The sequence below is a fragment of the Trichosurus vulpecula genome, chromosome 1, assembly GCF_011100635.1.
Source record: "Trichosurus vulpecula isolate mTriVul1 chromosome 1, mTriVul1.pri, whole genome shotgun sequence".
Classification (NCBI taxonomy): domain Eukaryota; kingdom Metazoa; phylum Chordata; class Mammalia; order Diprotodontia; family Phalangeridae; genus Trichosurus; species Trichosurus vulpecula.
In genome coordinates, this window is record NC_050573.1 from 84,085,465 (window position 1) to 84,107,895 (window position 22,431).

Sequence of the window (22,431 nt, forward strand, 5' to 3'; positions counted from 1 at the left end):
ATTGCTAGAATAATCTCTCATTTGCACAGAACAGGTCCGATCACTCCTCTGCTCAAACATTTTCAGTGGTTTCCATCAAAGTTCAAATTCTGTTCTCTGGCATTCAAGGCTAAATAATCTGGCACCAGCTTACCTTTCCAGACACCCCTATTACTCCTTTCCATATTTCATCCCGAGTATACAATTCTACGACCTGAACAATTTTTCTGCCTCTATGCTCCTGCACCCTCATGCCTGGCACATCTCCCCTCTTCCCCCTTTGTCTGTTCACATTCCTATCCATTCTTCAAAGACCTAGAGTCAGGAAGGCTTAAGCTCAAATCCTGATTCAGACAATTATAAGCTGTGTGACCCCAGGCAAATCATTTATCCTCAGTTTCCTCATCTGTAAAATGGGGATAAGAACAGCACCAACCTCTTGGAGTTGTTGTGAGGACCAGATCTATATGTTAACGTTAGCTATAGCTATAGCTAAAGAATATCCAAATGGCATTTTCTTCAGGGAAACTCTCATGATCCTCCTGGCTGGAAAGGCTCTTTTCTTACTTGGACCTAACAAAACACTTTGTACTTTTCAAATTATTTATTATCACTTTACATTAGAAGTAATTGTACTTGCATCTTATCTCCCTACTAGACTGTAAGCTCCAAGAGGGCAGGGCCTTGTATTCTCCCTGGCACCCAAAAAGGCTCTGCACACAATAGATGCCTAATACATTTTTGTTAAATGAAGACCAGATATATTGAACCTCAACCTGATGACACCTTCATTCAAAATACCATTTTCCCTGCAAATCAATTTCCATGTGTTCTATACTACCCTGCTGATCTCTTAAACAATCAAGAGGGAGGATTCAGATTCTTGATCTCAGAGGAAAATAGCTTTTCAAGAATCACATGAAAACTGACTTGTGACTAATTTAAGGGAATCTGTGGGGCACCATTTTTTCATTTCCCTCCAAAATCTCATCTGTTTCTAACTGATCCTTCGGCATACCAACTCCTTGTTTTCAAATTTCTCACTTGCAGTCAAAAAAGACTACCATGGGGAGAGCAGAATTAGGAACTGGGTTCAGAGAATGGCTGGAGAGTCAGAAAGCTAGCTGCCAATTAACTCCAGCTGAGTACAGTTGCTCCCTACTGTCTGAAAAGATCACAGACATTCTCCAAGTAGTTGTGAGTACTAGACAGATTTCTTTCAAATCCTCTTTAAATCTTACCCCCAACCCCAACCAAGTAACAGTGAACTTTGTATTATTATGTTAGGCCTCAGGACTAGAAAGTGTAAATGTCACAGACACAAGAGGCACCAGGAGTATTTTCCCCTATTTTCCAGACTGTTCTATCTAGACTATTTTGCTCACAGGATAAACAAAAGTTGCTAAGATTTCCCCAAACTCACACCAAATCCTATCTGTACCCAGGCCTCTTGTTAATTTTGTGTCCCTTTTGGTCTGGTCACGTCTCAACTTTACAAACAGACTTACTACCTGACAAGAAAGTCCACCCACAAATAGTGATTCTTAGAATCTTTTCCCACCAGGAATCCAGGTGAAGAAGACCAATTTGGTCTAGAGAAGGGCAAAGTTAATAAGGCAATAGTGATTTTTCCATTGGACCTACTCTCCTCCCCTCCAGATACTGACACTATAAAAACTTGGTGATTGATTCCTAGAAAGATGCCCTTGCTCTGATCACAGAGAAACTGGGTAATTTCCCAAAGCCCACGGTTGGCACACACTCAGGGAAAGTGTGCCAGTGCTGACCACCACAAACGTGCTGGACTAAAAATAGGTTATTTTTAAGTTATCTGGAGGGAGACCCACAGTGGCCCCAAATTCAGACACTCCAATAATCTATAGTAAAACTGTTCAAAGTGTTATTTTTCTTTAAAAACAAAAACAAAATCCCAAACCACACACAAAACCCCATTCACAAAAACCAGAGACCAAGAAAAATTGAACAAATCTACAACCCAAGTTGGTTACAGAAACTAGGAATGTACCCTGGGGTCTATGATCATTCCCTAGGACAGCTCAAATGCTACAGAATTCTCCCCATTCAGAGACAGACTAAAAAACCCTTCTTCAAAACCCATGAGTGATCTCAGACACTCTAAATTGACTTTTTCATATGAATGATCTTTCTTGGCTCAACTCCCAAGGGCAACTTAGCTAACACCTCAGGGCTGACACCTTCCAACCGGCACCAGGATGGCAGAGCTATAATTTCTCCCTTCAGGAGCATCCATCCCACTCCCCTGACCAGTCTAGAGCCAAGCCCTCACCATCTTCTGGCCCCAGTGCCCCCTTATGGTCTGGCTTATAAAACTGGCTCTAGCTTTTTTTTTTCTTTTAATATATATATATATATATAAAAAGTGGTCAGTTTTCCCCCATTTTGAAGATTAAAAAGCTATGGCAAGCCCTAGCTAACCCCAGCACCAGGGTTCACAGGCTCCTCCCAGCAAGAGGAGGAACAAGTAGGCCCTTATCCAGTGCATGTGACTGGGAAAGGAGGAGGAGGAGAAAAGGAGAGGAGGGTAAGGATATAGTGGCAACCCGATCAGAAGAGGACAGGAAGGAGGTGAAGAGGGGACATGGATGAAAGGTCTTCTGTGTGAGGTGATGGATATAACACACGTGGCATTAAAAAGGACCTATCCTCAGAGGACTGCCACAGCTCTAGGCCTGGGGAGCCTCAGAAAGGTTAAGGTTTTGAACACAGTGAAAGCTGTTCCCTGATAGAGCCTCCAGGGCTCCTGTGTATAGACATGTGTGGGTGTGGGGGGGGGGGTACTGGCTAAGATGACTCTTTGCTACCCCATCCTAAGCAATTGTCCTTGGAAGCTACCTGCCCTTGACACTCCTGCCATGTGCTTCTTTGCTGATGACTAAGAGTTGCATCTTGGCCCATTACTGGTAGTGACTAGTGTCCCTAGTCTGGTCCCCTTTGGTGACTTTGGGAGTAGGGTATCATTCCCCCCCCACCATTTCTATCTCTGAGGCTCCTGGTCTCCTCCAGGGGATAGCCCACAATATTGAAGGGATTGGAGCCAATTAACTTCCCCTATAAAGGTGCAGAAGTAAAATGGGATCAGCTGGGTTCCAAGTCCCTAACTCTAAGTCTTGCCCTCCAGTAGCCATCAGAAGATACATAATTAGGGCCCTGTCTCCCCAAGCCGCTGAGCCATGCTGATCAAGGATCGAAGTTGCACCAGCTTCAAGGGTCCCACCTCCCTGGGATCACGGCTCTCTAGCCACCGTAGAGCTGTCTCAAGACCCCTAATGGCCTCCCCAGCTGTGGGCACTGGTGATGGCCCTCCTGTTCCAGCCTCCTCCTCTCCCTGGGGTGGACCAGCCAGTGGTGGGAAGCCCCCACAGGAGGGCTGCTCCCGACCTCCCCCATCCTCATCCTCTTCCCCCCCACCCTCTGGGGGCTCTCCCAAGCCTGGGGCCCCATCGTCCAGGTGTAGCCATTCTGCCACATCCTCAGGTGCTAAGCGCTTGTAAGTGAGGGCAGCCAAGTGCGTTAGGTCACTGAGGACCTTGCTGTGTTCCTCTGCCTCCTCATCCTCCCCAGAGGCTCCTGGGTGGGGCTGGACTAGCTGTTCCTCATCATCAGGACGGGGCTCAAAGGCAGCTCTGAGACCCAGCAGCCAGCATCGCTCAATGCTGCCTGCCTGGACCAAGTCCCAAGACAGGCCAGCCAGATAGAGCATGTCCTTCAGCATGAAGCTACGAACAAAGTCCAGAGGGGAGCCACCTGCACATGACACAGCCAATCGAAGCAGTTCCCGTTTGTAGAGCTGTTTGAAGGCAGATACTACCCCTTGCTCCAGGGGTGCTGGAATCTTACTCCGGGCACTGCTCTTAGAAAGGAAAAGCACCCGCACTGCACCATCAGGGGTTTGCAACTCCTCAGGGTGGCACAGGGCTGGCCCTGGCCCCAGACCACCAGCTGCCCTTTGCCTTTTCCCAGTCTCCTCACCTTCCTCTGGGGAGGGTGGCCGTGGGCCCGGTGACCTGGGCCCAGGGTGGTGATTCACCAACAAGACTGCCTTCTGCTGCAGGCAGCTGCGCCGAAGGTAGCGCCTGACACCTGGCACAAACTCCTCAAAGAACCAGCCACGGAGCAGTGTGGCACTGAGCCAAGCATCAGGGCTATAGCGGTAGGAGGCAGGAAACTTTTCTTGATTGTGGTGTCGCAAGCTTGGTGGGTCAGGCAGCTGCCCAATCACCAGGGGCTTCAGTTTGTGGCTGCCAGTCAAGTTGGCCGCTAGCAGCACTGTAACTCGGTCCCCTCGCCACCTCTGTCCTCCACTTCCAGGGTCCCCTTCCCCAGGTGGAGCTGCTTGCTCGGGCAACAACTTCCAGTAGAGACCAGTGACATTGGCATTGTAGATCTGTTCATCCCCATAGCCTCCATCAGTGGGGGGTGTGGGTGGCATTGGTGAGGGATGGTCCCCGATGCCTATAAGGTCTGGTTCTGCCTTAACGGTGGGCAGTGATGGAGCTGAGGTGGGGGGTGGGGGAGGTGGCTCTGCTTCACCATAGATTCGTTGACTGGAGATGCCATGGCGCTTCTGCCATCTCCAGAACCAGCCATGGCTAGCCTTGAAGGTGCACTCAGGCCCATAGATCTGGCGGGCAAAGGCCTCTGCCTGGGCCTGGATGATGGGACCAGAGAGTGGGATGCCATGCTGGCGCAAGGTGAGGAACCAGGTGTAGACTGCACGATCGATCTCCTCTTCGTTGGCCAGCCGCATCTTCTTCCGTTGGGTGCCCACCTCTCCGCCCAGCTGGTCCAGGAACCAGCGCAGCTTGGGCTCATCCTTGAGCCAGCCCCGGAGGGTGCCTCCAGGCACCCCGAAGTCCCTGCACACGCTGGCCTGGCGCTCCCCGCCCTTCACACGTTCGATGGCCTGCAGCTTGTCCTTGATGGAGTACGCCTTTCGGAAGGCCATCTTCACGGCCAGGCCTGGCGCCCCGGGGCTGACCCCCGCCCCTGGGGGGGCATCGGGCACAGTTGGCAAGCGGCCCCGGCCCGGAGGCGGCTGCTCCTCCTGCCCCACCTCCTGGGGCAGGAGCGGAGGCCCCGACTGGGCAGGTACCGGGGGCCGCCGGCGGCGAGGGTGCGGGGCCGGGCCGGGGGGCCCCGCGGGGTACATGGAAGCGGAGGCGGCGACGGAGGCAGCTGGAAGCCATATACACTGGGCCGCTCCGTTTGCCCACCCGCCTCCGGCCGGGGCAGGCGCGTTATAGGCGGGGCGCGCGCGCAATGGGCGGGGAGCCGAGGGGGAGGGGGCGGGGGAAAGGGAGGAAGGAGGAGGAGGGAGAAGGAAAGGGAGGAGAAGGGAAAGGGGAGGGGAAGCCACCCGCTTGCGCGTTTCTTCCCTTTTGTCTCCCCCTTGCTCCGGAGAGCGCCCCTGACGAAGAAAAGCGAAGGGCCAGGCGGAGGCTCATCAGCCTCACCCCACCCTCCAAGTTCTTCAAACTCGCTCCCCTTTCTTCCCCGCGCCTACACGCAGGCGCACAGGCTTATCTCTCGCCCCAAAGCCTTCTTTCGATAGTCAACTGCGCAGGCGCACCTGTCTGGCCACGCCCTCTCCTAGACCGACTAGCCTCTTTCGAAGGCTCTAGGGCTTAGCCCCACCCACCCTCGCGCTTCTTCCTGGGTCTAGACCTCAAGTGTCCCTTGCCTTCCCTGGCCCGAGCTGCCGCGCACGCGGCATAGAGACTCCGCCCCCTAGTCTTCCACTCCAGTCCCCCTCCTTTGCCACCAGAGCTATACGACAGACGATTCCATTCAGTTGGAGGGGAGGAGGGAGGGAGTTGTCTCTCAATCAGTCAGCCTCGAGCTGCAGGGAAGACTCGGCGCACTCTCCAGCTTACTCTACGCTCGCGACCCCGGGATCGGGGTTGTCGCATCCTCGGGCCTAAGCAGAGGGCGGGGGAGGGAAAGCAGAATTTCTCAGTTCCCCCCCTTTCATCCTGTGGAGTGGCGGTTGGTAGGGTCCAGAGCCTCATCTCCCGTGCGCTGCCGCCTTGGTCTCCCTTTCCCTGCCGCTTCCCGCCGGATTGGCTTTGGGACTAACCTTTCGCTGCTGCCCTCCCTTCTCACGGAGTGTGAGTACCGGGGGCCCGGGCCAGAGGCGCTGCGGGCAGGTTTGAGGGGGACGCTCCACCCCCCGGCCTCTCCTAAGGCGCTGTCTGAGCCTTGGTTAAGGGAGTGTAGGGCGAGTGACCTCCCCCGGAGGGGCCGCTGCGGCGAGGGGAGCGCGTCAGGGGCTGTAGCTCAAAGTGCCGCCTATCTCGGGGGCAGCGGAAAGGGGGATGCCTTTAGAGGGAAGGGGCAGGCGGTGTCGCCTTCCGGGCAGGTTGGTCAGTGTCTAGACGCACCCCCACGTGGTTCCCCCGGGAGCCTTTCAGCGCCGGCCAGCTGCGTAGTACCCGAGGTTCCCTGGCCGGGACAGGAGGTTTCGTTCTCTGCGGAAGTGGGGCTTGGGCCTCAGATGACCAAAGGCCCGAGACCTAGGGCCCCCAGGCGCCGACATCTGGCGCATTTCGGTAAACTGATAGCGGAAGCCAGGCGCAGCTGCCCTCTCCACCAGGGAAGGGTGTCTTGTTTCTCTGGCTCCGTTTGAATCTCCTCGTGGTCTTTGGAACCTGGACTGAGCGCAGGAAAGGGGACATTAGAGACCGTCTGATTCAATCTAATCCTCTTGTATGTGGGCATACTCAGACCAAAGAATGGGCTTTGCTCTGAGCCATACAGGGAGTTAGCAGGAATAGGAAGAAACTAAAGTTCCCGGAAGAGTTAGGGGGAGGTGAGATAGACTGGGCCCATATCCTCCCAGGATAATAGTGATATTTCCTCCGAGAGCTGCTGCCTTAGGGGAAGATAGGATTGGCTTTTAAATATTAAAACACTATGTATTAAACTCAACAAGCATTAAGTGCCTGCTAAGTTCCCAGCGTGCTAGGGACCAGAGGCAGAAAGACAAAAATGAAAGTCTGCCCCAGAGAGCTTATGGTCTGCTGTAGGAAGAAGCACGCCCGTAGTATATAGTAAAAGAAAAAGTGAGGAAGGAGGAAAGAAAGAGAAAGTTTCACGGAGGGAGGTGATGGTTGAACTGAGCAGTGAAGTGTGACCCGTGCTGACAACGAGAAGCAGAATGAGGAGGAAATAAATTCTAGGAATGGAGGACGATCTGTGCAAATCCGTGGAAATAGGGACTGTTCAGGGACAGGCCGTAGGTAAATTTTACTTGAATGTAGAGTTAGAAGTTCGGGAATAGTATGAAGCAAGGCTGCAGTGGTGTTCGGAAGCTAAATTATGGAGAACTTTACACTGAGGAGTTTGTATTTTTCCTGTAGACAGTGGGGAGCCTCTGGAGGTTTCTGAGCCAGGGCCAGATCTATGCCTTAGGAAGGTTGTTTTGACTACTACTGTTTGGAGGAGGGACCAGAGAATTAGAAAGATTGGAATCTGAAGACCCATTAGTTTATGACAATAGTCCTCATAAGAGGTAAGAAAAATGTACTGAATGAGGAGGCGTATGGTAGAAAAAATGAAGTTAGGAGCCTGGTTACTGAAGGAGTGGAGAGATTTAGGGATAGCAAACATTAGGGTGGAGAAAATGAGTTCAATTTTGAACATGTTGAGTGTGAAGTGTTAATGAGATAGCTGGGTGAAGATGTCCAGTAGTCAGTATTCAGGACAAGTTAGTAGAGAAACTAGGGTTCAGTATGGATTTCTGAGTCCTCTTGGACTGACAGAATGCTTAAAAACCTGAGAGCTGATGAGATCACCAAGGGAGGGGGTATATATAGAGAAAAGTGCCTAGGATAGAGCCTTGGGGAACACTAGAAGAGCATGAGATGAGGGGAAATTCAGCAAAGGAAACAGGGTTGGAGAAGGGAAGTAAAAACAGGAAAAGACTCTGTCACAAGAACCAAGGGAGCAGAGGATCCAGGAAGCAGCCGGTGCTTAATGGTAATGTGTCTGAAAACACTGAAATGCTTTGGGATTGTAAGAGATAGTGTAGAAAGAGTTCTGGTCTTGGTCCCACTAGGCTTCTGACTGTTTATATATCCATGAGCAGCTGGTCCTTCCCTGGGTTAAGGTTTTCTCTGTAGAAAGAGGGGGCCGAGTTAAGTGATCTAAGAGTCTGGAAATTGATGCAGATAAGAACGGAGAAGATATTTAGCCTGAAGAGACCATGGCTTCAAAGATTGAATTCAGGATGAGCCAGACTATAAAGGATAGATAGAATTTGTATATCCAGAGGAGAGGAAGGAGAGTGGGCCACCTCATACAGGAGAGTTCAAAGGAAGACCAAGGTTGGAAATGAGTTTGATATATGTGAAAAACTGAGGAAACAGGTTGACTTAGCTAGAATGGATAATGTGTTTAGGAATGGTGGAGACCTAGGTGGCAAAGTGGAAATGGATCATGAGCAGCAATGGAGAGGATGGATAGAGTAAAGAGGACTTGAATTTAAATCCTGCCTCCAGTACTTAGCTAGATGCATTACTATGGGAATTTTTAAAAAGGCTTTCCCAGAATCTCTTCAACTATTCATTTTGTTTTAATTTCTTTTTTTTTGGAGGGGGGAAGGCAGGGCAATTGGGGTTAAATGACTTGCCCAAGGTCACACAGCTAGTAAGTGTGTCAAATGTTTTCACCTGCATTTGAACTCGGTCCTCCTGACTCCAGTGCCGGTGCTCTACTCACTGGGCCACCTACTGCCCCTTCCCTTCATCTATTGATTACCTCAGATTTATTCTGTGTGTCTTTGTACATAGTGGTCTATATGTTGTCTCCACAATTGGACTGTGAACTCCTTGAGAATAAGATCCATCTTTTGCCCTTCTTTGTATCCCCAGCACTTAGCACAAGCATTGTGCCTGACACACGGTAGGTGCTTAATAAATGTTTATTGAATGACTTAACCTTTTTGAGCTTTAGTTTCCTCATCTGTTTAAAAAAATATTAATATTTCCTGTAAAATCTCAGGGCTGTTGTGAGACCCAAATGAGATGATGTGTTTTGCAGACCTCAATGCTGGATTAGCGTCAGCTGTCATGATTACAAGATTCTGAAAGCCAGCCAGGGGCAGTGTACCTGCTTTAGCATGATGCGGCAGTTCTCTTCCCTTTACTCCATGTTCTCCCTGCTACCTCACCCCTCAAAAAGTCACATCAGGGCAACTTGAAGAAAGAAAGTGACTTCCTTCAAGATTCAGCTCAAATGCTACCTCTACAGGAGACCTTTCCTAATTCCCCCAAGTTGTGATAGCCTATCTATTCCATATGTATTTTAGCACTTCCTCCAGGGCTAATTCCCCAACTCTCCCTCACCCTGGCGGGCTGGACCAGCTGATTTACTTTGAGGGGTCAGGTTTCTACTGCTATTTCCCTCATCTAGGATCCTCCCTATTGATTATCAGCCAGAGTTAGTTTTCAGAAAGAATATCTACTAAGCAACCCAGTGTAGTGGATAGAGTGCTGGGCCTGGAGTCAGGAACACTTGAGTTCAAATACAGCCTCATATACTTAGTAGCTGTGTGACACTGGGCAAGTTTAACTTGTCTGCCTCTGTTTCCTCATCCGTAAAATAGATTATAATTGTACCTACTTCACAGGGTTGTCATGAGGATCAAATGAGGTAAGACTCATAAAGTGCTTAGCACCGTGCCTGGCACATAGTGGTTACTTAATGTTTGTTCCCTTCCCACTCCAAGCAGATATAAAAAAAAAAACTAATTTCAGAAATGTGCCTCCCAAAACTAGCAGCACACTCTCCCTTTGCATAGACAAGGTGCCTAGGGAGAGTGGGCTCAAACTTAGAGAGGACATGTAGTTAAAGCTCTTTTTCTCCCAGGGATTCCTCATGATGTTCCGCTACCTGTAGTCCTATCCTGGGTTCCAAGGCTTAGTATGCTTGCAGAGTCCTGAAGCGACTTTTTGTCTGTATGTCTAGTTTGTCCTTGGCATGTTTTTGCTTCTGACATAGCTATTCCTTCTATGCTTCTGTCAGCCACCGATGTTCCAGGAACACTGCTACTTCCTCGTGGTTACCAATGGTACTTCTGGGAGATCTCCTAAACTCACAGAGTTGCCTGAGGTGGGAGGCAGAAGAAGGGAATGAATTTTCTCCCCTCTCTCAAAGGGATTGACTGGAGCCACTCTACCACTAGCCTGTGGCTAGAATGTGGATTTCCAAACTGGCTTTCTGTGTTGCATGCAGTCCCAGAGGTCTGTTATAAAATTTTGTCCATGTGGCATCCTCTGTCTTTCTCCAATGATCAAGGCCCTTCACTGTTCCCAAAATGACTAAGGCCTTGTTCACACCTAGTTTTTAACTTTTGACTGGTTGGATTCACCTTTCTGAGGCCACAGGCTCCTGGTGCTGCAGCCGCAGCTACTGAAGACCCAGAAAGTTCTGGCTGCTTGGCACTGTCAGATGGTGTGATATCAGACATCAGACAGGATTTTGTCTGTGGAAATAACGTTAAAGATTATTTCTGCTTTACTGCTGTGCCCTAAGAACCACGGGACCTTTCCATCTGACTTGCAGCTGATTGTGTTGTCTCTCCCATCTGAATGTGAGTTCCTTGAGAGCAAGACCATTTTGACTTGCTGTTTATGTGCTTGGGCTTTACACATAGTGAGCAGTTCCATGGCCCAGCACTGGACCTGAGGTCTAGGACACTTACTGGCTGTGGGACCTATTACTTCTAGGGTCAGGATCAAATATAAACTCCTCAGTTTGACTTTTAAAGCGGTTCACAATCTGGCCTTTTCCTGGTTTTCTAGTCTTTTAACCCATTTCTCCCCTCTATGAGCAATCCTTTTGGTTTTTCCTTTTCTTTTTATCCCCAGAACTTGGCAAAATTCGTGGCCATTAAAAAGGCTTGATAAATGCTTGTTGATTGATTACCTTCCAAGTATTTAGCCGAATTGAATTCTGCCCCCTCTACGTAGCCCACATGGCAATGTGTTGGAAGGTAAGGTTGTAAAGGGCTAGGAGCAACATGGTTAGTCCCATGGTTTAGGAAATCCACTTCTCAGCTATATGGATGGTAGATTAGAGAGAGGAGAAACTTAAGGCAGAGAAGTGCTTGATAGTAGCTTTATAAGGTAGAGTCTGGATTTCAGCCCGGGTCTGGACTCAAAATCCAGTGAGCTGTCCAGTATACCATACTGCCTTGATATTCAGCAGTCTAGTAGTTTCTTTGTTAAAAGTAGTAGTAGGAAGAGGTGCTATGTACAATTAACTGGTGTAAAAGCAAAAGGGAAGATCGATACAGCCTTTAAAAATGCACAAACATGAAAATGAGGGAAAAAGAAATTCAATTCAGACGGGCAGGGAGGGTGTTTTTGGTATAGGCAACAACATGACCTAGAGATGGGAAATGTGCAGGGTGTGTTCAGGGGACAGAAGTCTAGTTAGTTAAAGGACCAAACACACGGAAGGGAATCAACGAGCATTTATCTAGCCATTTTAATGGTCAGGAATTTTGCTAAATTCTGGGGATAAAAAGAAAAGGAAAACCCACTGGTCCCTGTCCTCAGGCTTAATGGAGAAACACCATATCCCTTTGCATGCTAGGTCAGTATTGAGCAGATGGTAGGTTACCTCTGGAACTAAGCTTTAAGAGGTAAGTGTAAGTAGAGAGAATTTGAGGCATAGGAGATGGAGCATCCTGTAGGAGAATCGTCAAGTCAGTATGGCTGGCCCATATTGCTCATTGAGGGAGAAGTGGGTTAAAAGACTGGAAACACAAGAAAAGGCCAGGTTGTGAACAGCTTTAAAAGCCAAACAGTAGTTTATATCTGATTCTAGAGGGAATAGGTCTCTATATATTATATAATGAGCCTTATTCTATATCATCTCTATGGTCCAGCTGAATGGGCCTTGCCTTTGCCTCTTAGAATCCCTAGTTTTCTTCAAAGTCCAGCTCAAGTAACACCATCTTCTCCATGAAGTTCTTACTGATTCTCCCCAGCTTCCAGTACCTACCCCTCCCCACCCAAATTACCCTGTATTTATTTTCTATGAATACAGGGCTCCCAGATAGCACAGTGGCTTTGGGTTTGGAGTCAGGAAGACCTAAGTTCAGATGTGGCTTCACATGCTTATTAACTGGATGACACCAATTTTCTCTGACAAGTAGGGATTATCATAATAGCACCTGTTTCCCAGAACTGAAGATCAAATGATATTGGTCAGACGTTTTGCAAACCTTAAAGTGCTATATAAATGCTATTATATTTGGTATATATGCACATTGCTAATTTCTCCCTCTTCCCACCCCTCCAGAATATAAGATTCTTGAGAGCAGAGACAAATTCATTTTTATTTTTTGTATCTGTAGTTCCTAACACAGCGTCTGATCCATATCAGGTATCTAATGGTTGCTTGTGGCTTGATTGCGTGTGAATGCTGCTTTGGGAGCAATCCCTGACAATAGCTAATACCAAGGATGCTCATACCAAACCTCTCCCTAGCTCGGTATAGTGGGAAGGGTAAAGGATTGGGAGTCGAAAGAACCTAGGTTGGATTCCCAGCTCTGTCCTTTACAACCTGAGTGACCTTGGGCCAATCCTTCCCCTTTCTTGGCCTCAGTTTCTTCACGTGTAAAATGAGAGTGGATTGATTAAGGACATCTTCCTGATCTGAATTTTATGAGCTAAAGCTCATTTAGCTGGAGCTAAAGGCATCCTTTCCCTTCTTCCCACCTGGTGCACTGCCTCTTGGGACAAAAAATGGCCTAGCTTCCATCCACTGCAAGCCCTCCTTTATTATGTTCCCAAGTAGCAAATGCAAGAATGTCATGGATTCTGAGTCTCTTTTTATAAGAGCCTCCAAATCTAAGATCATAGGATATATAGAAATCTGATATGGAGGGTCCTTGGAGGTCATTGAGTCCAATCTCCTTGTTTTACGGGTGAAGAAACTGAGGCCCATAGAGTTTACGGGACTTGCCTAGAGCAAATCGCTAGGGCCAAAATTTACTTTTATAAAAATTAAATATACTATCTACACCAGGTTGGCCAGCATTCCCTGCTTTACCCTGAACTTGCCAAAGCTTATTCCCACCCCAGTGCCATTCTGCCTTGTGACTACTCACAAATCATAGCCTATAAGAGCTCTGGTGGGGAGTGGGACCTCTAATCCTATCCATTACTTTTTTCAGCGTTCTCTACCACAGGCTGCTTTGCTCTTGGTAGACTCAGCATATTCAGGAGCAACAGGCATTGGAAGTTTGAGAAAGAAGTAAGTTAGGGGATAAGGAAGAAGACTTTTTCAAAATTCATAGGTAGGCGTAAAGATGGTGATATGGAGGAGGTGGCATTTGAGATGGACTTTAAGTATTTTTAGAAGTTCAAAAGGGGGGGAATGGGATCTGTATTTTACATTTAAGAATGTATACATTTATATGCATACCAAGAACATTGGTAACATGTGGTTTTGGGCTGTATTTTTTTTGGCTGTCTGATATTTGTAAAGGTAGCATTAATGTACTTATCCCTTTTCTGTGTCAACTTTTGTTTATTTTTGTATGTTGAGTCATAGGAGGTTGAGGAGCTGATCTCTCAACTTTGTATAAGTCTAGCTAGCTTAAGTAAATGTGTTTTAATTTTTAAAAAACTCTTGTTGAAAAGCATCGAGCCTTCCCAGCCAAATCCTTGATGTGTTTTGATAGGTTTGGGACCGAGTGTCAGTCCTGGGCATTTCTTGGCGTTGGATACTCTCTTGGAAACATGGATGCTTGTAGAAACCTTATCAAACAGTGTGACCAGCTGTCATTGAGTCCTAGCTCATACTGGCCAAGGCAACTATAGGGAAAAATGAAATGGATTCTGAAGGCTGCAGCCTCACTGATGTTAAGAATTATTCTAGATCAGTTGCCTACTCTTCAGACCTCTCAAAACCCCAAGATGGTTTGTTGTTTTTTTTTAAATCACCTGTTTTCTTCTACTGTGGTATGGTGAACTAGGTGCTAGAAAACCTGGGTTCTGGCTCTGGCTCTGCCAATTATACTTCCATTACAGAATCTCACCCTTGGAAGAGACTTCAGGCCATCGTGCCCAAACAGGGCTGCTCTCCACAACGAATCAAACACGACCAGTCCAGGATTTGCTTGAATACCTCTAGTGAGGAGGAACTCCCCCTGCAACTGTCCACTTTACTCTGCTCTTGAATAGCTTTAAGTGTTGGGGTATTTTACCTTAACTTTGCCTTTACAATTTTCATCTATTTACTGCTCCTCATTCTCCTCTCTGGAGCCGAACAGAATGAATCTAATCCCTCTGTCTTCCTCCTGACATTCCATCAAACACTTGAAGATATAGCTTGTACCTTGTCAGAGCACTTTGAGCCTCAGTTTCCTTCTGGCAAACGAGAATGGTTAAACCCCACCCCCCCATCTGCTTTTTTCACTTGTAAGCCTCAAATGGGAAAATATTTGTAGCAGCTCTTTAAAAACAGTTAAGCATCATGCAACTGTAGGGTGTAATTATTATTAATCCACTATTTCCTCGAAAGAGTCTTTGGCTCCCTCTGGGAGCAGATGGTACTAGACTTGTTCCTGCTTCGGGAAAAGGTGGAGACAGATTTGTAATTGCCACTAAAACAGTTTCTCACTAAAATGACCGTGTAGGCAGTTCCCAGGGTGTTTTCCATAGTAGACATGCTGCCAGAAGGGAAGTCTGAGGCCTGCTGATGTCCCAGGATGGACTCCATTGTGTGAGGAAGGCCTCAAGTACTGCTTGTTTTTTTTGAGTAACCAGTGTCACAACGCTGTAACGTGAGACCATGTCAAGATCGGTCTTCTTGGTGCCAGCCTGTAGAAAGCAGGTCAGAAGCTTATTTGCCATGTGGCCTTAGGCAAGTTGCTTATCGTCTTTGGACATCATTTGCATTGTTTGTAAATGAGGATCATAATTTCTGGTCTGATTTCCTTACCTAGTTGCCCAGAGGCACAAACAGAATAATAAATGTAAAACCTTCCATGAATTAAATGGATTTTTTTTCTTGCTAAACTATGCCCATTTTAGTTCTGATTAATCCTAGAAATGGATGATGACACTGTGCCCTCTGCAGTCATGGAGTTTAATTTACACCTCCTGTTCTGAGGTCAGGGCTGCCTGGTAGTGATGCCACTTTCTTTCCGCTAGGACGTATCTGCATAATTTCTTTTAAGACTTTGGAAAACATCATTTGCTTCTCTATACTGAGGATGCAGGTCTTGTGGGGCATGGACAACTTGTGATTATGCTCTATGGAATGTCCTACCTGATGGCCAGTCTCTGGGGAATTTAACCTTTCTGCCTATATCTAATCTCACTGCTTTCTCTTCATGCTGCCCTAGGAGTATAATTTAAAAGTAAGTATTTGCCTTACCTGTTGTCTCCTAGATGTTGGCTCATGGTATCTATGCTTGATGGAATCCCTTTTTAAACTTCTGCTTTTTGTGCCATAGTAAACTAAGAAACCAGAGTGACCCCAACTCAGATTGCTTAAAATTTCCCTTCCTCCTTTCCATCCTCAAATTAAGATTAAAAAAAAAGGTAAGAGACTATTTACTAGGAGTTTATCATCATTTTAAACGAGTGGACTTTCCCTGGTTGCTTGGAAGGAGTACTTTCTAGAAGGTGGCACAGTTTAATAGGGAAGAGCCCTGGATTAGAGTTAGGATTCTAGTCCTTATTCTGCCACTAACTCACTGTGGGACCTTCAACAAAGCACTTCCCCACTTTGTGCTTCTGCTCCTTCATGGAAATTGAGGGGCTTGGATCCCTCCCAGTTGTAATATTCTGTAATTCCATGAGTGAGGGGCCTGATTCCTGGTGAGTTCATAGTGGCAACCTGTTTTGGGGGAGCAGCAGTCAGGTCCCAGTGGGTACCATGTGGAAGTGTAACTTAACTTCATCATTAATCACAGTTCATTCAGTCTGACTTTTTTTTGTGTGTGTGGCTGTTACCTTGTTCATTCTCCCAATAAATCCATGTATATCACGGATAACAATTGTAGATGGAATGAAGACTAGATTTGGCTCATTAAAGTAATACCTTTGAACAATAGAAGATAACTTTGAACTTCTATGTTCAAGCTGTTTCCGCTGATCTGGCATAGAATGCTTATGCCCTGAAAAAATGGCGCAGCATCCTAGAATCTGGATTGGTTTTTCCTCCACTTAAAAAGCAAGAATACTGCTTTTAAGTAGGGCCAACTTTAGTACAGCATTTTGTTTATTGGCAAGGAGAAAATCGAGCAGTTGAATTGACAATTCTCTGGATGTGAAACTGTAAATAACATTTTAGTAGGCAGGGATGGAAAAAGAGCCATGCTGCTCTTATACTCCTTCACCCCCCATCCCAATAAGTGTTGTCCGAACCTCATTCTGGGCCTTGGGAAATCCCTCTTATGCACCCTCCCCTTCCTGACTTTCAGGTTTATATCCTCTGGTCTAATCTGTCTGAAACTGCCCATCTTTTCTGCCCCAGGTTGTGATAAGGGGTGAAAACAACCAATAATCCAGCTTCTTTGGCTGCTTCAGCTCAGAATCAAAACCAAAAAATTTACCCCTTTCACTCATCTACCTATATAACTTAATACAGCCCTTGAGCCAAGAGGGCCTGACCCTCTATTTCCTTATTCCGTGGCTCTTACCCAGAATAACTTGCTATACTGTGTGGTAACATGAGACAGGTAGGTACACTATAGTCCTCAGCCAGAAATCCAATCACCTCCCCATTTTAGCATCATAAATCCTTAGTCCTCCTTGGGTGCCTCCTCCTGGGGGGTACATCTTGAAAACTTGTTGGTACTCTAATTACAAATAAGAATCCAAGTATTTCAAAGTACCAAAGTTTTCCTCTTTTGTTTTAACAAACCTTAAGAGATCTAACAGCCCTTTTAGCATAAAGCAGGAAATCCCCTCAGGTGTCTGGTTCAATTTCCAGTTTTAGGTAGAAGCTTAGTGCAATTTAAAGTAAGTTAATTGTTTTTAATCAAATCATTCTAAAAGAAGTCACCGATTTGGAATAGACCCTGCCCAGCCCCAGGCATTACCAGGGTTACAGATAGCTGTATTCTCTAGCATTTGGTTGGGAAACTGTAGCTCTAGGCTTACAATGTCCTCTGATTCCCCATGAAGGTGACCTTGAGTTCTTAAAGGCTTTGCCAGGGGAAAACAGTTTGGCTAACCCTTAAGGTAGGCAGGTCTTCAGAGGCCCCTTTTTCGTAATGATCATTGTTGTAATTATTACCAATCTGGAGAGGCTTATAACCAGAAAGTTAGCCACTACTACTAGTTCTGAATTTTTTAACCATTCTAATCTACAAATCTGTCTACAGACACCCGAAGAAGTTATGATTTGCATCATTGGTTTGAGGACACATACCAACAATCATAAGTTCTTGAAGTAATGTGCTGTATGTGTGTATATGAATGTATCTTTTTATATTGTAGTGGCTATTACATTTCAAACCTATATCCTCCCCACATTGGTCCTTAAGATAGTCCATTGTTTTGCATTATTTTGTTGGTGCATATCCTTTGCCCTGATCCCATAGGGTCTAAGGGCTTTTACAAAACATTCTCATCCTCCAGATATTCCAAAGCCAATAACGAAGCAGAGGTAGAAAAAGTGAAATATAAAATACAAGTGCAGAGAAATCCTAAGGCCTGAAGGTCTCCTTAGAAGAGTACAAATTAAAAGTGAAAGGCTATAGATCACGCTGCTGTACGGTCCCCACATAGACAAGTTCCCGGGAGTCTGTCTTGGCCAGCCACAGTGAGCTAGACTTTTGGCTTTATGACTGTGAGTGGGTGATGTCACTGCCTTCTTGGGGTCACAATGCTCTAGGCTTGTTGTGGGGTAGGGAGGCTTCTAAGGTCAACATTCCCTCTGCCACTTGCTGCTGCCTCCTCCGCCCTTGTCATCCTTACATTGGTGAGTGCCAGGATCTCCAGGGATCATTGAGAAATGGGGGACTTTGAGCTTCCTTAGAACTAATCATTCCTTTTGGGGGAATTTTGTTTTTTGAGGTTTTTTGGTTTTGTTTTGTTTTTAGTTCTTGGTAGACTTGAGTTCATCCTTGCTAGTGTTAAGAAGCTATTCCTTCTCAGTGAGCATTTGCTACTTTCTTCTCCCTCTCTTTTTCTCCATCTCTCCTTCCTTCTCATTCTTTCATTCTCTCTTTGACTCCTTTCATTTTTTCTTTTTCTTACTGTTTCTGAGTCAGACCCTTCCTTGCACATATTTAAGAGGAAGTTTTTTTAAAACATAGGAGTAAGCCACCCTTCCTAAAAATTGCGATCTGAAGTTTAGGAAGCATTCTGGATTTGGATAACAAGAGCTCTTTCCAGAACTCAGACTGTCCCTCACCTCCAGAGGAAATGGAGGCACTGGTAACATTGCCCTTTATTGGGAACAAATGGGAAAAAGAAAAGATTAGATATATTCTAAATAGCTGTGGGTATTTAGGGTTAAACTTGTAACGGCCTACCTAGCAACCTGAATGGCTTTCTGCAACCCACCTGTGTCTTCTTTCTGAAGAATTGTTCATCTTTGGTCAGTAGGACTCAGGTTGAAGTTTTAGGAAAATCAGTATATATTTATGCTGGCTCCTCAGTGGAGTCCCTGAGTATCAACAAGCAATCCACAGCATCATGAGACTTCTGTGAAACAACAGGCCTTAAAAAGAGCTCTCATGTGCCAGGCATTTCTCCAAAAGAGAAGGCCCAGGCAACATCAAGCAAATGGGCACAGAGACCTAAAAGAAAGCAAGTGTAGCAGGTTATGGCTAAATTCAGGAATGACTTCTGCCTACTCTGTAAAGTTACCCAAAGTAGAAGTTATTTTTAAACTGACCTTAAGCTGGAGGTATTAAAAAGCCTCCCCTAGCAGTGAAAGATAGCTTGAAAACAAAACTCCAAGAGTCAATTCCACTTGATTTCCCAAAGCATTTTACTGATATGTTGTCTCAAAGCATTCCAGCTGCACATGAGGACACATGCTCTTAAAAATTTTAATCAGTTCCTTATTCCAGCTTGGGCTCTTACAATTGCAGGAACTTGGTGATTTAATATTTCTATCTAACCTTTTGCCAAAGTGCCTCTCTTTCCCCTGACAACATCTCTGAGGGCCAGATAATTGGGTAAAACCTACAACCTGAAAATCAGCCACAGCAGTAGAGATTTCAGCAACTTGTGAGGTCAGCATTCTGGGAAGTAGTATATTTATGTGAGTAATTTCCATGTCCCACCAGCATCTTTTGTTGTAGTAGCTTGTTGAAATAGAACCATGGAATGTCAGAACCAAAAGAAAGCGACCTTAAAAAGAACCTAGTCCAGAATGCTTATTTGTTAGAAGAACCTGATGCCCAGAGAGGGAAACTGAGTCATAGTTGTTGGAGGGAGTCAGTGCTTAAAGGGGCCCTCAAATCCCAGCGTGGCCCTCATTCTGCTCCCACCATGGGGATGCCCCCCCAAGCTTGGTGATCGTTGCTATTCTTTATTTAGAACTCAGTCCGGCTGCACAGAAAGCGGCTAATCCGGTTCGGACTGGCTCAACGTAGAGCTAGAGCTTCCTTTAATCAAGCTGAGCTCCCTGAGATTGCAGTTACAATGCATCATGTTTCTTAAGGTGGTGCTTATTCTCAAGCAGAGCTTTGAGCCTGTATGTGAAGGTCAGGCCCTCTACATATGTATGTACATACACATCTGTGTGCAGAAACCCAGCCAGCCAGTGACCTTCAATTTGGTGCCTACCCTTACCATTCTGGGCTTCCCTGCTGTTATTAGTGTAATAAGAGTCATCCTTTTCCTATTTAGTGAGTTGTTACCAAAGCCCCTGGGCTTCATTTCTTTAAAAGAAAATTGTTTCTCAAGGGGTTCACTAATTCAGACCTCCCTTCTCCACCCTTGTTACTCTGAATTAGTCAGGTCTCAGTGTGCAGGGTAATTAATGTGTGTGAGATCTCTAAGTATGCTACCAGCTGCCCCTTGACAGAAATGCCTTGCCCATTAAGCAAGGACTTCTTTTTGTGTTTTGTTTGTTTTTTAATCTACTCTTACCAGAGCCTTGTAACGGGGTCGTAATAACTTGTCAAAAGAAACGTCTTAACGTGTATCCTTGGTTTGTTCAGCTATGTTGCAACTACCTTCTTGTGCTTACCTTTTAATGCTGCCTCCTTGGGAAGATGAGGACAAGGAAGCCCTCCTGCCCGCTGGAGACGGTCTGGGAGGATAAGCATAAATATGATGAAGCAGAGCGGCTATTCTACGAACGGGAAGCCACGCAGGCCGCCGCAGCCCAGGCCAAGCAGCAACCAGAGGAGGTGGTGAATGGCCTCAGCCAGGATGATTCAGGGGACAGTAGCGGGCGGGACACCAAGAAAGCCAGCAATGGGAAGAAGCAGAAGAAGAGGAAACGTTCACCCAAGAACCACCCATCCCAGACCAACCTGGCCCTAGTGGGCCTGTCAGCTGACCCAGTTTGGTTTGAAAAGCCATTTTTTGACCAGGCAGAGACATCCTACCGCAAGAAGCTTGCAGATGCAGTAGCTCCACGTGGCCTACTTCCCTTGGAGGCAGCCACAGCCACCCAGATGCACCCATCACTCTGGCCAGAGAAGGCAACTCCTCGGGCAGTGGCATCCAAGCCAGGGAAGGCCTTGACGGCACCCTGTACCCATGGGAGCCGTGTGGCCTGCCACCATATGGCTTGTGGCATCTGGGTTAACAAATTCTACTTTGACCGAGCTGAGATGGCATTCGTGGGGTGGACGCAGGCGTCCACCCCACCACATTCCCTGAACATCTCATCCCCACAGCTACCACAGGACACAAGTGTGGCAAGTGGGAGGGGCACCCCAGATGAAGGGTATATGACAGCTGTAACTACTCCTGCTACCCCAGGGCCACCCATTAGAGGCTCATCCTTCACTGCTTGCTGGCCCAGCTCACCAGCCAATGGTAAACCCCAGCTTTTTAGTCTTCAGGCAATGATGCAGGAAGTGTGGTTGGAAAAGCCCCAGTATGATGATGCTGAGAGATGTTTCTATGAGGCCATGTTTGATGGCCACCCACCAGGGAAGGTGAGGCTGCAGGAACGGGGTGGGCCACCTGATGTAGCACGGCGGGGAAGAAAAGATAGACGGAACAGAAACAACACCAACAAACGTCTTGGCCCAAAGCGGGTAGACCCTGTGCCCTCCAAAGAAGTGGATCCCGTCTTGCCCTACTGGTACTTCTTGCACAAAGATGGCGAACCCCCATGGCTCAGCAAATCAGCTTATGACAGTGCCGAATCCCGCCACCATGCCACTGAGGCTCTGCGGATGTCCTGGCGAGCAGAAGCACCTCCAGTCTCACCAGTCCCTGCCCATCGGCCGCCTTCCCGCGCTGTCCCCTCAGCATCTGCACCAAGACCAAAGTAGGAAAAGCTTACTGTATGGTAACCATTCCTCCCCTTCCTCTCACACATGTCCCCAGGCCCACTGGTATTGGACGAAGTTTAGTCACAGAATGGGGGGTAAGGAGCAGCTAGCGGCTGCTGGTTTTACTTGTGCTCTCTCAAGGTATCTCCTTTCTAAGAAACCTTAACCCAAGTTGGTTGAAAGAAGGAGAGCAGCAGCGGGGAGAATGAGGAATTACTGAGACATGTGATGAGCCCTGTCTGTTTTATTGGCTCTGTTTCAGAGTTTTGAGGTCCCTCCCAAAAAGTTGCTCTGGTTTATTTAAATGCCTCAAAATATATTAGCAAAAGAAACAAGTGAAAACAATCAGTGGGTTTAAATCAAGTCAAAGTGGGATGTCCTGGGAGGTTGGAAGTCCTTTCTCTTAGTATTTTCTATGGATACTGTTGGAGAAGCTCAGGATTACATGGTCCTTGTTCTGTGCCATCTTAAATTCTAGCTGGCACAGAAGGGCTCTGGCAGGGCAGTAGTCCCAGGTAAGTTAACCAGGTGCATGCCCCCCAATGCAGGCTCCTTTGGGGAGGCCAGACCTCACATGGAAGGGAAAGGCAAAGTCAGAAACCAAATATGCCTTAGGGACCTCTTATGGTTCTGCTGGGGAAAAACATAGAACTTCCTAATCTTCGGTGGAAAAGATCCAAGATCCCTTTTCCCTAGTCAGATACATGTGTAATCCTCTTTTTTTCTTTACCCACAGAGATAGTAATGTTTTCTATATGCCTGTGCCTTCTGAGCTGAGTGACTTCATGAATTTCCTCTCTGTTCTTTTGAGTGTTGGTGACAGCATTTGTTGAGCAGTGTTTTCCAACCCAGATTTTACTGCAGACCAGTAAAACAGCCAGATTCTGTACTGCTGGGCTGGCAGCTCTCTTAACCTCAGTATCTTAGGGGATGGGGACCTTTTGGTCCCTCTCAATGGAGAAAAAGGG

At 46.8% G+C, this 22,431-nt stretch overlaps 2 protein-coding genes across 9 annotated transcripts in view; one reads left to right on the plus strand and one right to left on the minus strand.

Annotated features, from left to right (window-relative positions):
• Positions 1 to 1,857: 1,857 nt before the first annotated feature.
• On the minus strand, positions 1,858 to 5,231 carry TIGD5 (tigger transposable element derived 5). Its single transcript, XM_036751842.1, has one exon. It carries the CDS (start codon positions 5,168 to 5,170, stop codon positions 3,161 to 3,163), a length of 2,010 nt encoding a protein of 669 aa, XP_036607737.1. The 5' UTR covers positions 5,171 to 5,231; the 3' UTR covers positions 1,858 to 3,160.
• A 782-nt stretch (positions 5,232 to 6,013) lies between these two features.
• EEF1D (eukaryotic translation elongation factor 1 delta) overlaps positions 6,014 to 22,431 on the plus strand; it is a 32,193-nt gene continuing 15,775 nt past the window's right edge. For 3 of the 8 annotated variants that reach the window (XM_036754025.1, XM_036754018.1, XM_036754027.1), the window contains exon 1: positions 6,015 to 6,128. Coding sequence is in view for 4 of the 8 variants with exons in the window: in XM_036754010.1 (XP_036609905.1) it covers positions 20,225 to 20,594; positions 20,676 to 21,459 (1,154 nt within the window). In the remaining 4 variants the exon portion in view is untranslated. Of the gene's footprint in view, positions 6,129 to 20,209; positions 20,595 to 20,675; positions 21,460 to 22,431 lie in introns of those variants that run through there. The other 5 variants (XM_036754005.1, XM_036753996.1, XM_036754010.1 and 2 more) reach the window with 5 other exon arrangements.

Bases quoted from the DNA above. Each gene is read 5' to 3' on its own strand.
- TIGD5 (XM_036751842.1), bottom strand. From the start codon at position 5,170: ATGTACCCCGCGGGGCCCCCCGGCCCGGCCCCGCACCCTCGCCGCCGG.